This window comes from Lytechinus variegatus, chromosome 2 (assembly GCF_018143015.1).
Source record: "Lytechinus variegatus isolate NC3 chromosome 2, Lvar_3.0, whole genome shotgun sequence".
Lineage (NCBI taxonomy): Eukaryota > Metazoa > Echinodermata > Echinoidea > Temnopleuroida > Toxopneustidae > Lytechinus > Lytechinus variegatus.
Window position 1 is genome coordinate 55,105,504 of NC_054741.1, and position 20,608 is coordinate 55,126,111.

General features: G+C 36.1%; 1 protein-coding gene across 1 annotated transcript in view; it reads left to right on the forward strand.

The window, feature by feature from the left end:
- Positions 1-15,160, forward strand: part of LOC121408397 (dynein heavy chain 10, axonemal-like) — a 62,027-nt gene extending 46,867 nt beyond the window's left edge. The window contains exons 52-71 of the mRNA XM_041599869.1: positions 249-414; positions 862-1,014; positions 1,746-1,963; positions 2,423-2,644; positions 3,156-3,303; positions 3,879-4,014; positions 5,203-5,357; positions 6,311-6,529; positions 6,965-7,238; positions 7,683-7,939; positions 8,524-8,862; positions 9,062-9,262; positions 9,546-9,851; positions 10,226-10,397; positions 11,062-11,193; positions 11,504-11,715; positions 12,296-12,463; positions 12,896-13,076; positions 13,882-14,027; positions 14,798-15,160. Of these exons, the coding sequence (XP_041455803.1) occupies positions 249-414; positions 862-1,014; positions 1,746-1,963; positions 2,423-2,644; positions 3,156-3,303; positions 3,879-4,014; positions 5,203-5,357; positions 6,311-6,529; positions 6,965-7,238; positions 7,683-7,939; positions 8,524-8,862; positions 9,062-9,262; positions 9,546-9,851; positions 10,226-10,397; positions 11,062-11,193; positions 11,504-11,715; positions 12,296-12,463; positions 12,896-13,076; positions 13,882-14,027; positions 14,798-14,944 (3,952 nt within the window). The 3' untranslated portion in view covers positions 14,945-15,160. The remainder of the gene's footprint in view (positions 1-248; positions 415-861; positions 1,015-1,745; positions 1,964-2,422; positions 2,645-3,155; positions 3,304-3,878; positions 4,015-5,202; positions 5,358-6,310; positions 6,530-6,964; positions 7,239-7,682; positions 7,940-8,523; positions 8,863-9,061; positions 9,263-9,545; positions 9,852-10,225; positions 10,398-11,061; positions 11,194-11,503; positions 11,716-12,295; positions 12,464-12,895; positions 13,077-13,881; positions 14,028-14,797) is intronic.
- Positions 15,161-20,608: the final 5,448 nt, after the last annotated feature.

Consider the following 20,608-nt stretch of genomic DNA (forward strand, 5'->3'; position numbering starts at 1 on the left):
CAGTCCATTATGCAAGGGTTAGCAATCAAATTCAAATATTGAACAATAATTCTGATTGGTTAAAGGATTAGTGTGCTTATGCAACAATGATTTTGATTTGCCATTGTAATTTTGCAATTAATCGCAAACTAGTATGCTACGGGGTCCTGAATTTATCTAGGAGCACCAATATTTTTATTGTATTGTTTGATGCTGATAATCATAAAGTTAGAATGTATTGATATTTTTTCTTCTTGCTCATCCAACAGGGCCTTTGCTAAACCTCCAAAAGCTGTACAGATGGTGTGTGAGTGTATAGTGGTGCTCCGTGGAATCCGTGAAGTCTCCTGGAAGTCAGCCAAGGGGATGATGGCTGAGGGGAACTTCCTCAAGTCACTTCAGGAGTTAGATGTTGACGGTATCTCACAGACACAGGTAGGGTCATTTCTCTTCTTTTACATGTGATTAAGGGTTGACAATCATGATGCTGGTTGTGGCAGCGATGGTATTGGCAGTGACAATGGCAGTGATAGTATTTTTTGTTGTATATTGCAGTTAAATATTAAGTTACTGCCACATGTAAATGCTAACATTAATGATGATAAAAATATTGCATTGATGATGATGATGATTGCTTGAAATGCTCAAATTTATATTAAGTGCTATATAAATGCTGCATTATATAATTATCTTTATCATCATTATCATAATCAAGATGATAAAGTTGGTTTTATGATGATGGCAGTAGTAATAGTTGTAGTGATTATGATGATGATCAGAATTAGATGACGATTATTATGATATGATTAAGTATTTGTACTCTTATCATTTCTTGTGTGGATCATATATTCATCATCATGTTCATGTTATTTTTCCTCACAGGTGAAGACTGTTAGGAATTTCTTAAAGGATCTTGACACCACATATGAAGACATGAAGACTATCTCCTTTGCCGGTGCAGGTCTCTTCAAGTTCGTCACTGCTGTTCTTGGTTATTGCTCTGTAGCAAGAGAAATCAAACCCAAAAGAGAAAAGGTAAGAAGCTTGTTTTTAGACTTGTGGGGCTTTGCAAGAGACTTAGGGTTAATTGCAGGAAAGCGCCCTCTTTAATCCCAGCAAGCTTTAATTTAAGAGTCAGTTTACTTTAGTTTAGTTTACTCCAACGATGCTGTAGGACTAAGCCTGTTCATCGATCAAAGTAGATTGTCTATAGCTGCTTTCCTTCAGACAAATTAGATGTGCTACTTATGTTGGCAGGGGTTTCGTAGACAGCAAAAAATTCCATGAGAACACACGAGAATTGAAAATCACTCAAAATCATAGGCAATCAGCGTGTTGAACCAAAGATAGTGGGTCCAAGTCCATCCCAGGCATATGACAGAAGCCTATTTCAGAGACCAGACTGTGTTACAGAGGAAAAAATCCTTCATCCCTCAGATAGGATGTTAAATGGAGGTCCAGCTTAGAGGATAGTCACAATCTTTGCACATAAAAAAAATTGAACATGTGGTTTTGGTTTTTAATCCGGGGGAGTATTTCATCATCATATTTGTCTGACAAGTTATTAGGTCTGACTACTTTCCTTGATCCTGATTGGCAAAGAAGCACAGATCCCATGGTAACTGTCTGATACAAACACAGTTTGTTAGGCTAAATCATCCGAAAAGTCCTTTCATGAAACGCTCCCTCTAGCTTAATTCCTCAGTGCATTTAACTTTCAAAGGAAACATATTAATTTTACCATCTCTCTTTATGTCACTTTCTAGGTGGCCAAACTGGAGAAGACATTCTTCCAGGCCAAGAGAGACCTGGATCGAATCAATGCCGAGGTGAACTCCCTGGAGCAGGAACTCAAGGATCTCGGTCAGAAGTACGAGAATGCCATGTCGGAGAAGAAGACCCTCCAGGAAGAAGCAGAGATCATGGAGAGACGTCTCATTGCTGCTGATAAACTCATCTCTGGTCTGGGCTCGGAAAATGTCAGGTGGGCTTTTTTAGAATTCTCGCCTCCATTTCTGGAATAGGATTATCATCTTTCCTGTGTTACCTCTGAGAAATGAATAAATATAGTAATACTTGGCGGTAGACTTCAGAATCTGAAATCATAAATATCATGAATATTGGTGCTTTGAAACATTTACTTGATGTATAATGATTTGGGGATAGGTTGAACCCTCTTGAGAATAAGAAATGGGTTCATATGTCATACAACAGTATGTTAATCAAAATTAAATAAAAAGGGGGAAAATATTACATAAAAGGTTGTATTAGGAAGGATTTATGATGGGGTGAGGGTATTACTCTTATGGGCTATTTATTTCACTTGGTTACATCTGAACTGGGTAAGTTGTAATGGGATCTTTAAAGAGTGAAGTGATGTTGGAAGCTTCTTGAAGATAGTTTTTCATTTATGACAGTGTGGTTTCATCCCTGATTATTGCAGATGGACCAAGGATCTGGAGGAGTTGCGCCAGCGTCGCATCCGTCTCCTGGGTGACTGCTTGGTGTCCTCGGCCTTCCTGAGCTACGTTGGCGCGTTCACGTGGGACTTCCGTGATAAGATGGTATACAATGATTGGCAGGAGGATATCAAGGAGAGGGAGATCCCCATCAGTGACCCGTTCAAGGTGGAGAACCTCCTGACCGATGATGTCGAGATCAGCAAGTAAGGCTTGGTTTGCCTTGATACGAGTCCAGTCCAGTATGAGTCCATACCATTGGACTTAATTCTTGAAGTTGGTGATGGTGATGGTGACGACAAGGATGATGATGATGATGATGATGATGATGGTGATGATGATGATGATGATGATAGTGGTGATAAAGAGCGTTCTAGTGTTTGTGGTGTTTATATATTATTATAATGTTATTCATAGTGATGTTTAAAGTGATAAATGATACTAATGATGACTATGATGATTTTGATGGTGAAGCTGATGAATACCCCATAAAAGTAATCCTTTCATAATCTATTAAGCATTAATGTTATCATTAAATTGCTTTGTTATTATGAATTGATAATCAGTGATGATGGTCAAGAGTGATTCATTTAAAAGAAATAAGATTGTTGTGATAAAGTTTATTGCTATTGTAATGTACACAATAAATCAAGATGCCAATTGGATCCTTAATGAAATTATTCATTAAACCTGTCACTTTGTATCTTCTCTCTTCAGATGGGGATCAGAAGGTTTACCTCCTGATGAGTTGTCTATTCAGAATGGTATCCTGACTACAAGAGCTAGTCGTTTCCCTCTGTGTATTGATCCTCAACAGCAAGCTCTTAACTGGATCAAGAAGAAAGAGGAACCCAATAATCTCAAGGTATCATTAACAAACATGTCTTATTTATTCACTCAGTAGTCTTCTAATGACCCCATTGCCCTATAACATAAAAAAATAATTGCTTTGAGTAGTAAGATGATACCCCCCCCAAAAAAAAAATAAAAGTAATAATTATACTAGATAAAATAAAACAGAAAATAAAAATAATAAATACATAAATGTATATATATAGTTGGATAATAATTGAATGACTAAATGAATAAATAAATAAATAAATGAATGAATAAATAAATAAATGAATAAATAAATGAATGAATAAATAAATAAATGAATAAATAAATGGGGGAGGGGTCATATTTGTAGCATTCAAGATTTTCCTCACATTTCCTTGAATAACTGATCTTTCATACCCTCACCTATATTTTTAATTATTTTATTTGGTGCAAACCTATCTATGATAACCACAATTTTGGTTTGCCTTCAATAATTTTCTCATTTAAAACAAATCATAGGAACCTGTATAATTATGAAGACCACTTTTCTCGTCTCCCTTGTTCGGTCTTTTTAGACATGTTTCACTGGGTATTTGTTTGATTTATTCATATTTTTTGTAGGTGTGTACTTTTAACGATCCAGACTTCTTGAAACAACTTGAGCTGGCCATCAAATATGGCTTCCCATTCCTCTTCCAAGATGTAGATGAGTATATCGATCCTGTCATTGACAATGTCCTTGAGAAAAACATTAAAGGTAAGAAACCAATCACTTTCTCAGCATTAGTCATTTCATAGCTGCCAAATATTACTGATTTTCAGCGTTGATTCCTGAAAAATGAGAAGAATACTGATGGTTTTATGCAAAATACTGAATTCTATGGTGTCAGTTTTACGTGTTGTCAAAGATGGCATTTCTTTTTAAAATACTGATTTTCCTCACCCAAATGCTGATTTGCAGCTTTTAAAATACGAAATATTCATCTTCAAGTTGTCAGCTCTGTTCATGTTCATAGCGACCTAGACCTAAGGAAAGCATGTTTGATTTTTATTCACAACTTGACCATGTTGTTTGGAGTTAATCAGATCCTCAACCATTTTTGTTCCTAAAAGTTAAAGTCAAAATATGTTCTTTGTAGATTGAATTTCTTGTACTAATCAAGCATCTGAATCCCAAATGTATTGTTCGTCAAATTTGATTAGGGTGCAGGAAATTCAGACACATTTTGTGGGAACACCAGTTTAAATCTCAACAAAAGAGCATCAGAATCTGTTGATTGCAACAGGTGATTTCAAGTGCTGTTGGTGTTAAGCTGATTTGGACACCAACACATCCTTTAACTTGAAATCAAGCCGGTCCTTAGACATAGGTGTTGAGTCATCCATCATGTGATATGGATTGTTTTTGTAAAGTCATGTTAAGTTTTAAAACAGGGAAGGCAATATGAAATGTGCTTCTAAAGGCAACAGTACACCTTACGATTGGTCTGCGACCCGATTTCAAAATAAAATGTAGTAGAAGTTGATGCTAACATTGAGACTTGGAATATCTTACTGAGTAATGTTCTAAATCATTGTAAGAATACATATGTTCAAATCTGTGACTGTGCTATCATCCAGAATAAAAGCGAATTTAATATCTAGTCATGATGTGGTCATAGCAGTCATATGATTGGCTACGTTTTGAAACTAATTTGGCCTTTACTCAGAAATAAAGGCTTTCAACCTTTCAAAATGGTTATATCAGTATTCTTTCAATTAATTTAAACCTCAAATAATATGATATGTTCATTCACATTTTCAGAAAATGAGCAAAATGCGATTTGTTCCAAAATTGGATCGAGAACAGTCGTAAGGTGTGCATTGGTCTTAACACCATCACTGAACTTGAAATTACCCAATCTGTGAATTGCAATCTGATTTCTACCCTGAATTTTATGAATAGGTGCTGCTGGTAGGGAGTTCATCATGCTTGGAGACAAAGAGGTTGATTACGATCCAAACTTCCGTCTCTACCTGGACACCAAGCTATCAAACCCTAAGTACACACCAGCAGTCTTTGGCAAGGCTATGGTTATCAACTATACTGTGACTCTCAAAGTAAGGAATACTCCATGATATTTGTACTTTTTTCAATTGCATAGACAAATAAATGATTAAGTAGAATACTATGCAGATATCGCTTGCCGAAAGATGTAATGTAACATTTTAATACCTGGACACTAAGATGTTGCATACTAAGTACACACCAACATTCTTTAACAAGACAATGGCTATTTACCATGCTGTTACACTCGAAGTAGACACAAAATTTTGATTTGATGGAGAATATATATTCCACATACTGAGAGTCTTGTTACGGATTAATGAAGTTTAAGTAACATTGTCTGTGGTCATCTGAACCGTCGTATTACACGTACGACAGTGCAAACCCAATTTTCAGAGAAAATTTACTTCAAAGGTTTACTATAATTTCCAGACTTTGTTCCCCAGCCTTACAACATTTTCATTGCTAGAAAAATACATGATTGGAAAGACCAAGACAATTCTTGACTTTGGCATCTTTATTTTTACATAAAACTAAGAATCATAGTAAATATTGCAGAAGAACTACATATCTTTAATTACAGTTTGAGCGGTTAAGATTTTCCCTGTACAAAAACGGCTTAGGGAATACAACAACCCTGACCGTGATTTCAATGCACGCAATCAAGCAAAACGTATCACTCTTTCATGTGCAAAGTCAATGCAGTGCAGATACATGTACGACAGTTTGGTTGACCAAGCATTTGTATATTCAGTGTGTGCAGCTGTTGTTTGCTTTGCTAAAGTACTCATCTCTAATGAGATTTGTGTATTTTATCAAAAATTTGTGTGGCATTGCCAAGAAAATCCCCACATATCTCAGAAACTAAACTGCTACATAGAAGTTTCATTATGTAAAGTGTATAATATGAATTGTACTTTCATTACCTTGAATAATTGATTTTGATGTTGAATCTTAGCAAAAGTTACTCACTTTACATTAACTGTCTTGATATTGTCTTTGACAGGGTCTAGAAGATCAGTTACTCAGTGTGATTGTTGGTTTTGAGCGTAAGGAGCTTGAGGAGCAGAGAGAACGTCTGATCCAGGAGACTAGCGATAACAAACGTCTCCTGAAAGATCTTGAAGACTCCCTGCTCAGAGAGTTGGCAACATCCACTGGTAACATGTTGGACAATGTGGAGCTGGTATCTACTCTCGAGGAGACCAAGTCTAAGGCTTCGGAAGTAGGTGTCTCTGGTGATAGCTTTACTGTTTAAAGTAATATTCAAGGAAGGTTTTTCATAAAGATTTATGTGTGACCGAACAGTAAAAGGGTGAATTTATCTCATCATTGGGTTCCTTTTTTGTTCAACTTTTGGCAAAACACTGAGACAAATGCCCACCTCATCCCGATCAGTGCCTGTTCTTACTCTCCTCTACTTGTTTCCTCTGTCTTCGGCTGTTTCCACCGTGATGTTTTAATGCATTTCGGGTTTAAGAAAAATATTGAAAATTGATGTAAATCAAATAATTCGTTATTATTAAAATAACCAAACTTGCCTTTACCTTGTCTATTTTGATTGTTCCCTTCCAGATGTTTAAATGCTTATTGGTTAAAAAGATTAATGGAGATTAATGAAAATCATTCAACAAGTAAATATCCTTATAACCCCCAACAGGTTACAGAGAAGCTGAAGCTGGCTGCCACCACAGCCGTCGACATTGACAAGCTTCGTGACGGCTACCGTCCTGCAGCCAAGCGAGGAGCCATCCTCTTCTTTGTCCTGTCCGAGATGGCCCTGATCAACAGCATGTACCAGTACTCACTGGCTGCTTTCCTGGAAGTCTTCCAGCTCTCGCTCAAGAAGAGTCTCCCGGACTCCATCCTCGTGAAACGACTCCGCAACATCATGGATACCCTCACGCATAACATCTACAACTACGCATGCACAGGTAAGGTGGCGATGATATCAGTTGTGAGAAAATCATCGCTACGGTCGATAGTAGTGATCGATAGTAGTGATGTCTGTTGAAAGTGACTCATCATAGGGTTAGGGTGGTGTGAATACTATTGACAAGAAAGCAATTATAGAATGAGTGATTGTCTATACAGTACAGATTGAAAGAATATGTAGAAATTCATTATAAATGATGATCAAAGTAATCCTTCTCAATTAGATGTTAGAATAAGTCTCTGCAGGGTTTTGGAGACGCCTGTGTGTCCCAAGGCAGGAAAATTTCAAAGACTTCCGGTTGTAATATGATCACCTTTTATTGGATGCATCAGTAGACATGACTCAATGACTTGTTCTAAGAGTGAGAGAGATTAGAATAAAGTTTAAGTTTTTATTGAGGGAGAGATAATAACACATATTATTACATCACTCTCTTCTGCAGGATTGTTCGAGAAACACAAGCTTCTCTTCTCCTTCCAAATGACCATCAAGCTGGAACAATCGGAGGACAACTTGCCCCAGGAGGAGCTGGATTTCTTCATTAAGGGCAACCTGTCTCTGGAGAAGAACCGTCGTGGTCGACCTCATAAGTGGATTCCGGAGCAGGGTTGGGAAGATGTAATGAAACTGACAGAGCTTGCTGATGTCTTCCACACTCTACCGGATGATCTGGAGAAGAATGAGAAAATCTGGAAAGAGGTAAGAGCTGAATTGTCTGTCATCTTTGAATGTGATAGTAGCATGGCATGGGACTTTTATTTTTTATTTTCATGATTCATATTTGTATAAAAAAAAGATAAATTAGCCATTGCATGGCAAGAATGTTAGGTAGCTTGCCTTCTGTCTGTCATTCATGTACCTGAATATGCACCAATTTAATTGATAAACCAAAGGATCTGACAAGTTTCATTTAAATGTTTGCTTGGCACGATTTATATGTTATTTTTTTATATTGATAAAAATGTTGAAATAATGAAAATAAGAATGATAATATATTGCTTTTAATCGCAATTAATACATCAGAACAGCATCTCTAAGCACTTTGCAGGTATGCTATTAGGATTATAACATCTCTATGCGCTTCAAAAGAACTTGGATATTATAACCCGGCTTTGGCTTGGCTGTGAATATTTATATTGCACATGCATTTCAAGGAATGATATCACCCTGGTCATCAAATCCTAGCTTTTTTTCTTTCTTTGACAGTTACACAAGAATTGTTATTTTATTTTTTCACAGGTGTAGTGACAAAAATTGTTTATTTGTATTCTTATCACCTACAGTGGTATGACCAAGATGCCCCAGAGCAAGTGGCCTTCCCTATGAAATACAAGGATGGTCTTAACGAGTTCCAACGCCTCCTTCTGCTGCGTTGCTTCCGTGTGGACCGTGTCTACCGTGCCATCACTGATTTTGTCACGTCTCGTATGGGTGAGAAGTACGTCACTCCTCCTGTGATCAGCTTTGAGGCCATCTTTGAGCAGAGTTCTCCGCTGTCTCCCATCGTCTTCATCCTGAGTCCTGGTTCAGATCCTGCTAGTGATCTTACCAAGCTGGCTGAGAGGTCTGGCTTTGGGGGTAACAAGCTGAAGTTCCTTTCTATGGGTCAAGGTCAGGAGAAGGTAAGATGCTGTTCTTTTTTATATGTTAGGGTGTGAAGAAAAGAGAACTTGAATCTTGGCATACAGTGGAATATTTTGTTGGTTGGGGTTTCTTCTTGAAACTGAAAACATACAGTTTGAGACTGTACAGGTCTTTATATGAGGCACTCTTACTACATGCATAAAGTAACGATGCTGTCAATTTTTGTATCTCTGTCAGGTTGCCCTTCAACTACTTGAGACAGCCATAGCCAGAGGACAGTGGCTGATGTTGCAGAACTGTCACTTGTTGGCCAAGTGGCTCCGTGATCTGGAGAAGGCTCTCGAGAGGATTGTCAAACCTCATCCTGACTTCAGACTCTGGCTTACTACTGACCCTACCCCAGCTTTCCCCATCGGAATCCTACAGAGGTCATTTAAGGTAAGTCGCAATTGAAATTATTCCTTTGATTCCTAGGTATTGATGATATCCAGCAATTTGTTTTATGTAGCGCTTGGTACATTGGAACAATTTTTCGTAGTGCTTTACATATTATGAGCCCAGTCATTGGATTCTAGGTTTAAATGGTCTTACTTGTAAAATGAATTTTGAAGTGCTGTGGTCCTGATTCTTACCTTCTAGTCAGAGAGGGTTGCAGATCAAATCTGATTTGGTGCTGATTCTAGGATTTAGTTGGATTTTCATGATTTCTCTCCTTGAACAGGTTGTAACTGAACCTCCCAACGGTCTCAAGCTGAACCTACGTAGCACCTACCACAAGATCTCAGCCCAGGTCCTTGAGGACTGTCCTCACGAAGCCTTCAAACCTTTGGTCTTTGTCCTAGCCTTCTTCCATGCCGTGGTCCAGGAGAGGCGCAAGTATGGCAAGATTGGCTGGAACGTCCCCTATGATTTCAACGAATCTGATTTCCGGGTGTGTCAGGAGATCCTTGGAACGTACCTGACCAAAGCCTTTGAGCAAGGAGACACCAAGATCCCATGGAACAGCTTGAAGTACCTGATTGGAGAGGTTAGCTTTATATTGCTAGATATATAACACGTATATGTCCTGCCATCTTAAAGCCCACAAAAAGTTTGCCAAAAATATGTTCAGTTACAATCTTCCTTTAATGTTCTTGGAAATAAAATGTTTAAATCTGTTAAATATTGTTTGATAAAACTTGTTACCAATTGCAATCACAAGCTCTGATTTCACCTGTGAACTTTTTTTTCATAGATATTTAGAATCTGTCATTGATATTAGATTTTTTTGGTAAGAGGGCCTTGTATGGCAGCTTTGGTCATTGTCCCTTTACATGTACCTTACATTGATGCTTCTTAAAGCAAATCATATCATGTTTATACAATGATTAAATAAGAACCACTATCGATCTCTACCTGTAGGTTATGTATGGTGGTCGAGCCATTGATAACTTTGACCGACGTATCCTGAACACCTATATGGATGAATACATGGGAGACTTCATCTTTGATACATTCCAACCGTTCCATTTCTATTGTAATGAGTCGGTAGATTACTGCATTCCAGAGTATGGACCAAAGGATAATTATACACGTAAGTCCACTGCCAGAAGTGTGTCCTACGACATTATTCTAATACAAATTGTTTTATAGAAGGTGTTATGTTATTATGTTGTAAACCTTGTCTTGATAATGATAGATGAAATAATGGAATGCGTGGTTATAATTTTGTGATATCATAACTTCTTGTTTTTCCACTATCTATTTGAATAACATGTATTTTTGCATTAAATATGAAATACTGATAGTTAGAAATTGAAAACTAGTGAGCAACCTGACAAGCAATATGAAGAATGATAAATGACAAGTATTTTTATCATGATGAAACAGTAAGGTTGTCTCAGTGAATGATAATTATCCGAATATAACCAAAACAGTGGAAAAGGTTCCTTATTGGAATTCTTATTATATTCTAAATCTAATTTGACAATTCCTAATTTTACAGAAAGAAAACATGCTAATAGTAGAAACGGGTGATTTTGCAGATGTGAGTTTTGTCTGTTTCTTCAAAATCACATCATTTTATATAATGATTAATATAGAAATGGGAGAAAAAGTCATCCACACTCACATTTTTGCTGTATGTCCTTTTTTACCCAATTACCCAATTTAGTCTCTTTTTTTTAACTGTGCATGTAGTAAAAGTCCATTGTTAGTATTCTCAAGGCATTGATATGTATGTTGATTGTATTGCACAGAGCTGATTGAAGGCCTGCCCCTAGCAAACACTCCAGAAGTATTTGGTCTACATCCCAATGCTGAGATTAACTACTACACACAGGCTGCTAGAGATATGTGGTCACAGCTAGTTGAACTACAACCACAAACAGGTCAGTAGGAGATTTCTGAATCAAACTTGTATGCGAAGACAAAAGGAAAGTTTGAGAATCTGGTTTACCTGAGAAAATAATTTTTTAAATCTGGCTTCATTTGAAATTTTTTTAACACCACTGATAAAATCTTTAATGATGGTGGTGATGATGATGATGATGACGGTGGTGGTGGTGGTGATATTGACGACAGCTCTGATGATGAAATGATGGTCATAACTCATGAGGATGTCAATAAAGTTAATGATATATCTGTATCCCCTGTCATAATTTCACGGATTATGTCATCTATTTTGTATTCTGGGAATAGGTGACTCTGGTCAAGGCATCAGTCGTGATGACTTCATTGCTGGCATTGCATCTGACATCCAGAACAAGCTACCCCAGCAATTTGACCTTGATAAGATCCGTAAGAAGTATGGTCTTGACATCACACCTACAACTGTTGTACTCCTGCAAGAGCTGGAGAGGTTTAACCGATTGATAGCCAGGATGGCTCGCTCATTGGCAGAACTCCAGAGAGTAAGTATCCTAGCAATTTGACGAATAACTAATAGTATGCTGCCTCAACATTGCAACAGTTTTTGTCAGAGACAATAACGTGCAAATATTTAAATAGTTAATACAGTGACGTCTCCATGAGTTAACCTCCTCGAAGTAAAATGATTGCCCAAGTTGAAGCCATGTTTGAGACGAGATGACAAAGCTTGTGTTGTTCACATTTTCCAAGTCAAATTTCTCTAATGTCCAACAGATGTCTGTATTCCCAAGGGATTCAACTTCAGCATACTCTCCCGTATGGTTCCATGACATTCACTCCAGCAACATTTTTGCTCTAATGTAACTTCTGCATGTTAAGCCTAACATGAAATCTAACTTCCGAAACTAAATAATACCTAATCCTAAACCTTCCATTATTCTGAACCCAAAAATATATATTACAGTCCTAACTCTAACCCCATGCCCTGTGAGATATTAAGACCGGAGCAAATGCCGCTGGAGCATAATTGTGTCACCCTCCCATATTTCCCACCGGTTGATGAAGTAGCATGTTTGATAAGATTTGATGTTTATTACATGATTCATTTTTCCCCCATCGTAGGCTTTGAAGGGAGAGGTCGGTATGAGCAACGAGCTTGATAACGTAGCTAGAGCTCTCTTCAACGGTCAGATCCCTCATATCTGGAGACGCTTAGCCCCAGACACCCTCAAGGCACTCGGAAACTGGATGCTACACTTCCAGCGACGCTTCAACCAGTACACCACATGGGTAAGTTACACACCAATGAGCTCTCATGCTTTTCATTCTTTTCGTTATTTAGTGCTCAAATCTTACTAAGCTAACATTAACTTGTGAAACGAAGAGTATATTTTGTTAATGTTGATTTTGTTATCACAGCAAAGCCTGAACATTTGCATTTATCGCATAGAATAATTCATAAACATTCAAGCTTGCCTGATCGCAATTTACAACGAGGAGCAAAACATAGGCTACACTTTCATATAATACATAGTTCATTATATTTTATGATTGCTAAGTTCTGAATTCTTGGATTCCAGCATAGGGTATATTCTCATTTTGCATTATTAATTGAATGTGCAAATAATTCATTGGGACACTATATGTGTCGTTCTTGGCCATACTTGGGCATCGAATTATGTCCATTTGAGTTTATTTCTCATGTTTATATTTTCCCCACAGGTGAATGAAGCTGAGCCCCCAGTCATGTGGCTCAGTGGTCTACACATCCCAGAGTCCTATCTGACTGCATTGGTTCAAGCCACATGTCGCAAGAACGGGTGGCCACTCGACAAGTCAACTCTGTATACGTCTGTGACTCACTATGTCACCCCGGATGAGGTCACAGAAAGAGCACATTCAGGTTTGTGAAATAAAATGATATTTTTTTATCTAATGAGGCTATAGATTTTGAAAATGGGTGATGATGATGATGGTGGTTTTGGTGGTGATGATGATAGTGATGGTGATCAACATGATGATAAGGATCATCAACACCATCTCAAAAGAAGGTAGAATGAGGAAAGTAAGATGACTATAAAAAAGGACAAGGTGGTTTATTATGTTAATGTGTGTGATGATAGCAGTGATGATGATCATGATGATCATGATGATGATGATGATGGTGATGATGGTGGTGATGATGGTGATGATGATGATGATGGTGATGATGATGATAGTGATGATGATGATGATGGTGATGATGGTGATGATGATAATGATGATGATGATGATGATGGTGTTGGTGATGATGATGATGATGATGATGAAGAAAATGATGATGATGATGACGACGACGATGATGTTGATGATGATCTGGGTAATAGTGATGATAATGTTGGAGTGGAGGATAATGCTGATAGTGATAACATCGTGAGGAGGAAGTAGGGTGTCATTTTTTGTTTGTTTTATTTTTCACCATGCATAACAAAAATAAATTGACGGAATATAGTGTTGCATTGATAGTGATACATTGTAGGAACTAAGCATAAACAAAATATGTTTGAAGCGCAGTTCCCTTGTAACATACCCTCTTTTAAAAGAAACAAATCCATCATCAATCAGTGGGTATTAAGCTACTATTAAGGCCTAACCTTGAGATGCTGTAATGTTAAAAACCCTGTTAAACAGGTAACATTCATTCCGATCTCCTTATTTTTGTATGACAGGTTGCTTTGTGACTGGACTTTACCTGGAGGGTGCAGCCTGGGACGTGGATAATGCATGTCTAATGAGACCGCGCCCCAAGGTTCTCATTCAAGAACTACCCATCCTCAAGGTGATTCCCATTGAAGCACACAGACTCAAACTACAGGTCAGTATATCTTCTAACATCATTGGATCATGTGAAAGGTCATAGATTATATTACCAGTACTGCCATGCTTTGACAAAAGGAAGCAAGTTACAAAAGTATCATTTGTTGTAAATGAGCAATGTGCAACATTCAAAGGGTTTTTAACAAACAACAATAACTAAAATCTTACTAATGTGTCACTTGCTTCCTTTTGCCAAAGTTGGGCAGAGTATATACCTGAGAGTATCTCAATTAGGTGATAACAAAAGAACCATCTAAGGGACCAACTTCACATCTGGCTCATGTATGCAAATATGAATGAGGATCTGATTGGTCAAAGGTCACAGAGGTCCTTATGTAGGTGAAAGACTTTTGCAGAAAAGCAAATCGAGATATGCCAACTAAAGGCTCAATTAGGCATGGAGCTAGTAATCTCAGCAACATTTTTGTGTACAAAGTCAGGCCTAAAACAAAATGTTGCAGAGATAAGTGACTTTTGTAGCAAGGTGGTGAGAATTGTGGATCAATCAAACTCCAGAGAGGAAGTGTAGATTACCACAATAATTGTCCTCTTCATAACTACATTCTTTATGATGTTGGAGAAAACATTTCAACACTCATCAACCCTTCTCTAAATGATGATATTGGTTTTAAATTCGTTCAAATACTTTTCATTTCTATTAATGCATAATATTATATGCTTTCATTGGCTCAGAACAAAGTTTGATATTTATTTGTATTCATTTTATATTGCTTTTGACTAAATGCAAACATTTATTTATTTCCACAGAACACATTCCGAACACCAGTGTACACCACATCCCAGCGCCGTAATGCCATGGGTGTAGGGTTGGTGTTTGAGGCTGATCTGGCTACTACCGAGCACATTTCACATTGGGTGTTACAAGGTGTTTGTCTGGTGCTTAACACTGATTAGACTTAACACTACTCTCTAAACACCCGTGAATGGTCCATGCAGGGAGATGCCAAAGACTTGCAACTGAACTTTGATGAAGATTAATAACATTGTCTGAATACCATTTATTGATTTCAGATGTATAAAGATGTGTGCTGTTTACTTATTAGGATAAGTGCCAATGTCTAAACAATTATGACTGATCACATAGTACAACAGTTATGGTAATGCCTTATGTCCAGAAAGAGTTGCAGAAAGAGTTGCAATCAAATGCAACTAAAAAAATCTTGCGCAACTTGATTTTCAGCCAATGAAACACCCATATTTGGGACTTGCGCTTGATATTTTGACTTGCGTTTAAACGGACCTCTTTCTGCAACAGGCCCCAGGTAAGATAAAGATCTAATATGATTAGCTCTTTTATGATCCTAGGATTTTTGTGAAATAATTTCCGCAGTTCACCATTTAGATGTTTGCCAAGCAATACTGTGACATTTGCAATTTCAGTCTTGTTTATAGCTTATATGGTGTCGTGATTTAAACTTCTCAGAAGTACATTCACCTTCATAACATTTGATTATATTCATTATATTGCATAAATATATTTCGAAAATGAGTTTTATTTGTACATCATGAAAAATTTATTGAAAATATATGAATATTTATATCTCTGCCTTTTAATTTTATAACATGTGTACCAAACTTATGCATATTTCATATATTCCGTCCAATAGGATAATCAGTTCCATCCAACAACAACCTTGATTGTTTACAATTGCTTGTTTGAGAGTGACTCTATTATGATTGTGATACTGATGTATATATCACATGGTCTATCTTATTGTCCATCCATCCTAATGAATATTACATTCTTTCACCTTGAAATGCTTGATACAATTGGATTGATATTTCACATTTGCTATGCAGTTTTTATTGTTTTATGAAGCTATTTCTCTATACATGTATATATATATATATTTTCCCTATGAATTTCTTCATTGAATCCATATATTGAGTATTTGGAAAAGTGCATTTTTGTTGCAGTTACAAAGTGTTTCACAGTTGACTTCACTAGCCTCTGGTGATTGCAATGATATCTGTATTATTTGTTTTCAAGTGAACAATTTGAGAATGGTGGCTTTGTATATAATATTGATGCACTCCTATTTCTTGTTCGATTTATCTTTATATTCTTGTATATTGGTTATGATATATTGAATTCTATCTTTTCATGATTTTATGCTGACTACCTTGAAGATTTGTATGATATATTTCAATATATTGTTTGGTATTTTTTGCAGTTACATATACTATTGCATCCACAATTATTCAACACCCTCACGTGTTGGTCTTAAATTTGCAACCTGAAAGATGCAAGAGTTGTGGGACAATGAATTATAAATCTTGTTTTGTGTTCTGGTATGAAAAATGATAAATCTGTAACCACTTGAATTTTTTATTAATGCAAATATCACTCATTTCACAAGATTACTTTGTCCAAAAAAAAATGCAAGGGGGTTGAGTACTTCTGCATGAAAGTGTATATTTATAAGTTATTTCTGAATTCCTTCCATTTAAAATGAGAATTTCTAGCAGACTGCCTTGAACATTTGTGTGATATCTTTCAATTCCTTATGTAATGTATAAAATGACTTTATGTATAAAATGACTTTAGAGAACACCTTTGATTTGTCATTACATTGATGATAATCTCTAACATTATTTTGGTCTTTAAAAGAGCCACTTTCCAAATATATTTAAGCCTTCTTTGACCGCTATGCAAAGTTTAATAGTTCTACAATTATCTATACTTTCGTTTGTATGTCTTCTACAACTTAAAAGGGATACTCCGGGCTAAATAAATTGAGTAAAATTCACAGGGCAAAATACTGAAAATCATAATTTCATCAAAATTGGATAACAAATAACGAAGTTATTGACATTAAAAGTTTAGCATTATTTTGTGAAAACAGTTATATGCACATCATGATGAATATTCATAAGGTTGGCTGATGTCACATCCCCACTTTCCTTTTTCTTATGTTATTACATGAAATCATAATTGTTTCATTTTTTCATACATGTGTAAATGATGTCTCCATTATGATGAAATAAGTTGCAGCAATCAATAACTAATGCACTTAATCAGTTGTCAATCCAATTGTTTTAGTTCTTGGTAAAAAAATTAATAATCCTTATTTTATACAATAAAATACAATAAAAAGTAGTGGGGATAGGACATCAGTTTGCTCATTGAATATTCATGAAGACATGCCGAGAACTGTTTCAACGAAATAATGCAAATCTTTCAAATTTAATAACTTTGTGATCCGAATTTGATCATATTTTCAGCATTTTGCTTTGTGAATTTTACTCTATTTATTGAGATATGAATATTTTCAGCCTCGAGTATCCCTTTAAAAGTTATGATCTTATTCACAAAGTTGCCCTGGGCCCGGTCTCATAAAGAGTCATGATCGATCCAATCAACCTCAAGTATGTAGAAATCCACCAGCGTCATTTTTTTTTCAGGACATTTTTGCAAGGTTCTTTGTAAACAAAGAGAAAAAAAGACTGAATTTTTAAGAAAACTACGAATGTATGAATATACAGCATAGCTAGAAAATATTTTGAATAAACATGTACTTTTAATGTTGACGTTGCTGGCTCTCTGTAGGTGTAGTTGATTGGGTCTATTGTAAATCTTTATAAGACGGGGGCCCAGACTTATGAATTGTATGATTGCTGTCAATTCTTTACAATAAATTATTTTCCAGATATGAAATATGAGGCCTGTGCTGTCTGTGTAATCTCTTTCTCACTCTTTCTATTAGACTTTGTTTTCTATTGATATCATTTATTTTCTAGACCTTTCTCTCTCCCTCTATTTCATTTTCTCTCTTTTTTTAACTCCCCCACCCTCCGCGTGATAAAACAACTGATCTATATTTGGTTTTACAATGTATGCCCATTAAAAGGACATCATGACATGCCTGTCTATATCACAGATAATTAGTGTTGAATACACTCATTAGACGCAAGACTATATCTGCCTCCGTAATAATGCTCTTGTAACGAGGATAAAATCTTTTTTCTACAATTGTGTTGTCCTTTCATAGGGAGGTCACGATTACAAAATTGCATTATCAAAAGTTCATTTCTCCTAGGTGACACAATTTGAGAATCCTACTTGTCTTTGGAGTGGATGAAGCTGGCTTTCTACAAAAAAAACAGTAGAAAAGGGCCACTGAGGATAATTGGTCACATACGCTCGTAACAACCTTGTTATGAGGGGCAAATTATTGGTTGTGATTCTTGCGTTTGTCTGTGTTTATTTTATGAAGCTGAGACATTGATTAGCTGGTCATTAAACCTAATATGTGTAAGCTCATTAGTTCAAAGATCTTTATTATTGGAAGAACTTTGACACACCTTGCGGTTTTGTGTTCCTCAGGTTATAATCACAAGAGTTTGTGTTGTACTAACTTATGAAATTATCAGGCATTGACATACTTTTTGTGCGAGTATGGCCTGTCACACAAATACATGAAAACATAGTGACAAGACTAGTTCATTAGCCACATAATTTCTACATCTGTTATTCATGATGTTTCTTGGTATGACTAATGAAGAAAAAAGCAGTGATTATTCAAGGCCCTAATTTATTTAATGAAGATTTTTATCAGAAAAAATGGATATTGAAAAAATAATCAGCAAGTCATGTATGCATAATTTTTTTTTCCAAAATCAAATTATCAATGTGCACCATTATATTCCACTTTATGACCTCAAGTATACAGTTGGACACTGGTGTGGGTGTTGGGGCAATTGCAGACACTAGCCACAACATACATAGAGGTGTTATCTTTACACCACTGGGTGTTGAGTTTTTAAAAGTATAACTATTTTTATAATTTTCTCAATAAAGCCTCTTAGATCTCTTTTTCAGTCCAACCAGCTCCTAACAATAGCACCTACTCCACAGGCCTCCTTGAAATCACTAAGTGTTTGGCCTGATTGAGAGCTGATTATTTTCTTGTCCTACAGGGGCCCGTTTCACAAACACTTGTAACTTTGCCATTGTAATGAATACCATAAAAATCATTTTTTTTGTATTAGCTGTCAGCCCCTGTTACCATAGCAGCTGCAAGTAATGGCAAAGTTAAAGTTATCACAATCGTAATTGAAACGGTTCTGATATCTTCAGTATTCGAAGTTCAAGTATGATATTCTGCAAATATGAAATTGATGTTATTATTCACCGAAGGGCTTATTGATGAAATCGATTTTCAATGGATTGTATTCCTTTTGAGTTAGGTTCAATTAAGATCTGTGAAATTTGTTCTAAATTTGAAGTGATCGCATTAAAATATGCACACATGAAAACTACATTAATTGCATATGAGATATTTTTGTTCGATTGCATGTGTGTGTGTTTTAAGAGAGCTTTACTTTTATTACTTTATTCAGATACAACAAAAATAACACACTCCCACAGGAATAAACCTCTATACATCATGATACCATTTCAGTCGTATATAAGCCCCGTCAAGCAATGTCCATTTATAGATGTTCGAAATTGTTCTTTCCATCTCTTATGAACTAGTAATAAGCCTATAAAAAGTACAATGCTGTGAAGTGGTCATTATTGTGAATGTAAGTGTGTCCGGGCAGACGCCATCCTACAATGCTTAATGGATGCTACACCTGTAATTAAATATAATAATGATCACGGTGTGACGTCAGATATGTGCCGCATCTCTAGAATTTTTGAATTATATTATATAGTACTGCCTTTATTCAGAGCACAGCCCAAACCTGAATTATGTTTGGTTACATATTTTTGTTCTAATTGTATATTCTCTCTTGAAATACAACACTTTACAAAACCGTTCTTTGTGTGTGTGTGTGAGGGTGTGTGTGTGTGTGTTTTTTTGGGGGGGGTATCAAAGAAAGGCTAACGAACGCTGAACGTTCAGGACGGATGTTTTTAAACATAGCAAATGTGATGAATAAATCTAGAAATACTGAATTTCAACCGATATTAATTCTCAGAAGGATAATCGATTTTCTAGGTTTTCTTTACCGGTATTTTGTTCCTGAAATTGTTTCATTTCATTTATATGGAATTTAAAGGATAACAGTTAAAAATATGTAGCTCCATGGTTTCGTGCTAGCAGTGTAAAAGCATGGCCGATAGTGGTGTCCTAATATCTTCAAGTTTCAATTTATTTTTTTATTACTTTCAATTTGGCTGTTTCCCTTTCATTCTTCAGTTATGAATAATATATTGGGAAATTGGTAAGTAAGCAAATTAATCGTTTTTTCAGTACACATTTTGATATTAAAACAAATTATTCATAGATTATGATTAACATGCAAAATTTGTTTAACATACATGATCTTCTTCATCCTCCTCCATTTTTCTCCTCTTCTTCTTATCATTGCTCTTTTTTTTACTTTCAATTTGCATTTTCCCCTTTAATTCTTCCTCCTCACTTATTCTTTATTTTTCGATTCTAAAGAGAAATTATCAGGTATTCCAATCTCCACCGTCTCCGTTCTCCTCCACCCTGTCTTGTTCTCCGTCTTCCCTCCATTTCCCGTCCTTCCTTTAAATTTTAATTATATCTCTTCTTCATTATCTACTCATTTAGATATACTCATATCCCCCCCCCCCCTTAT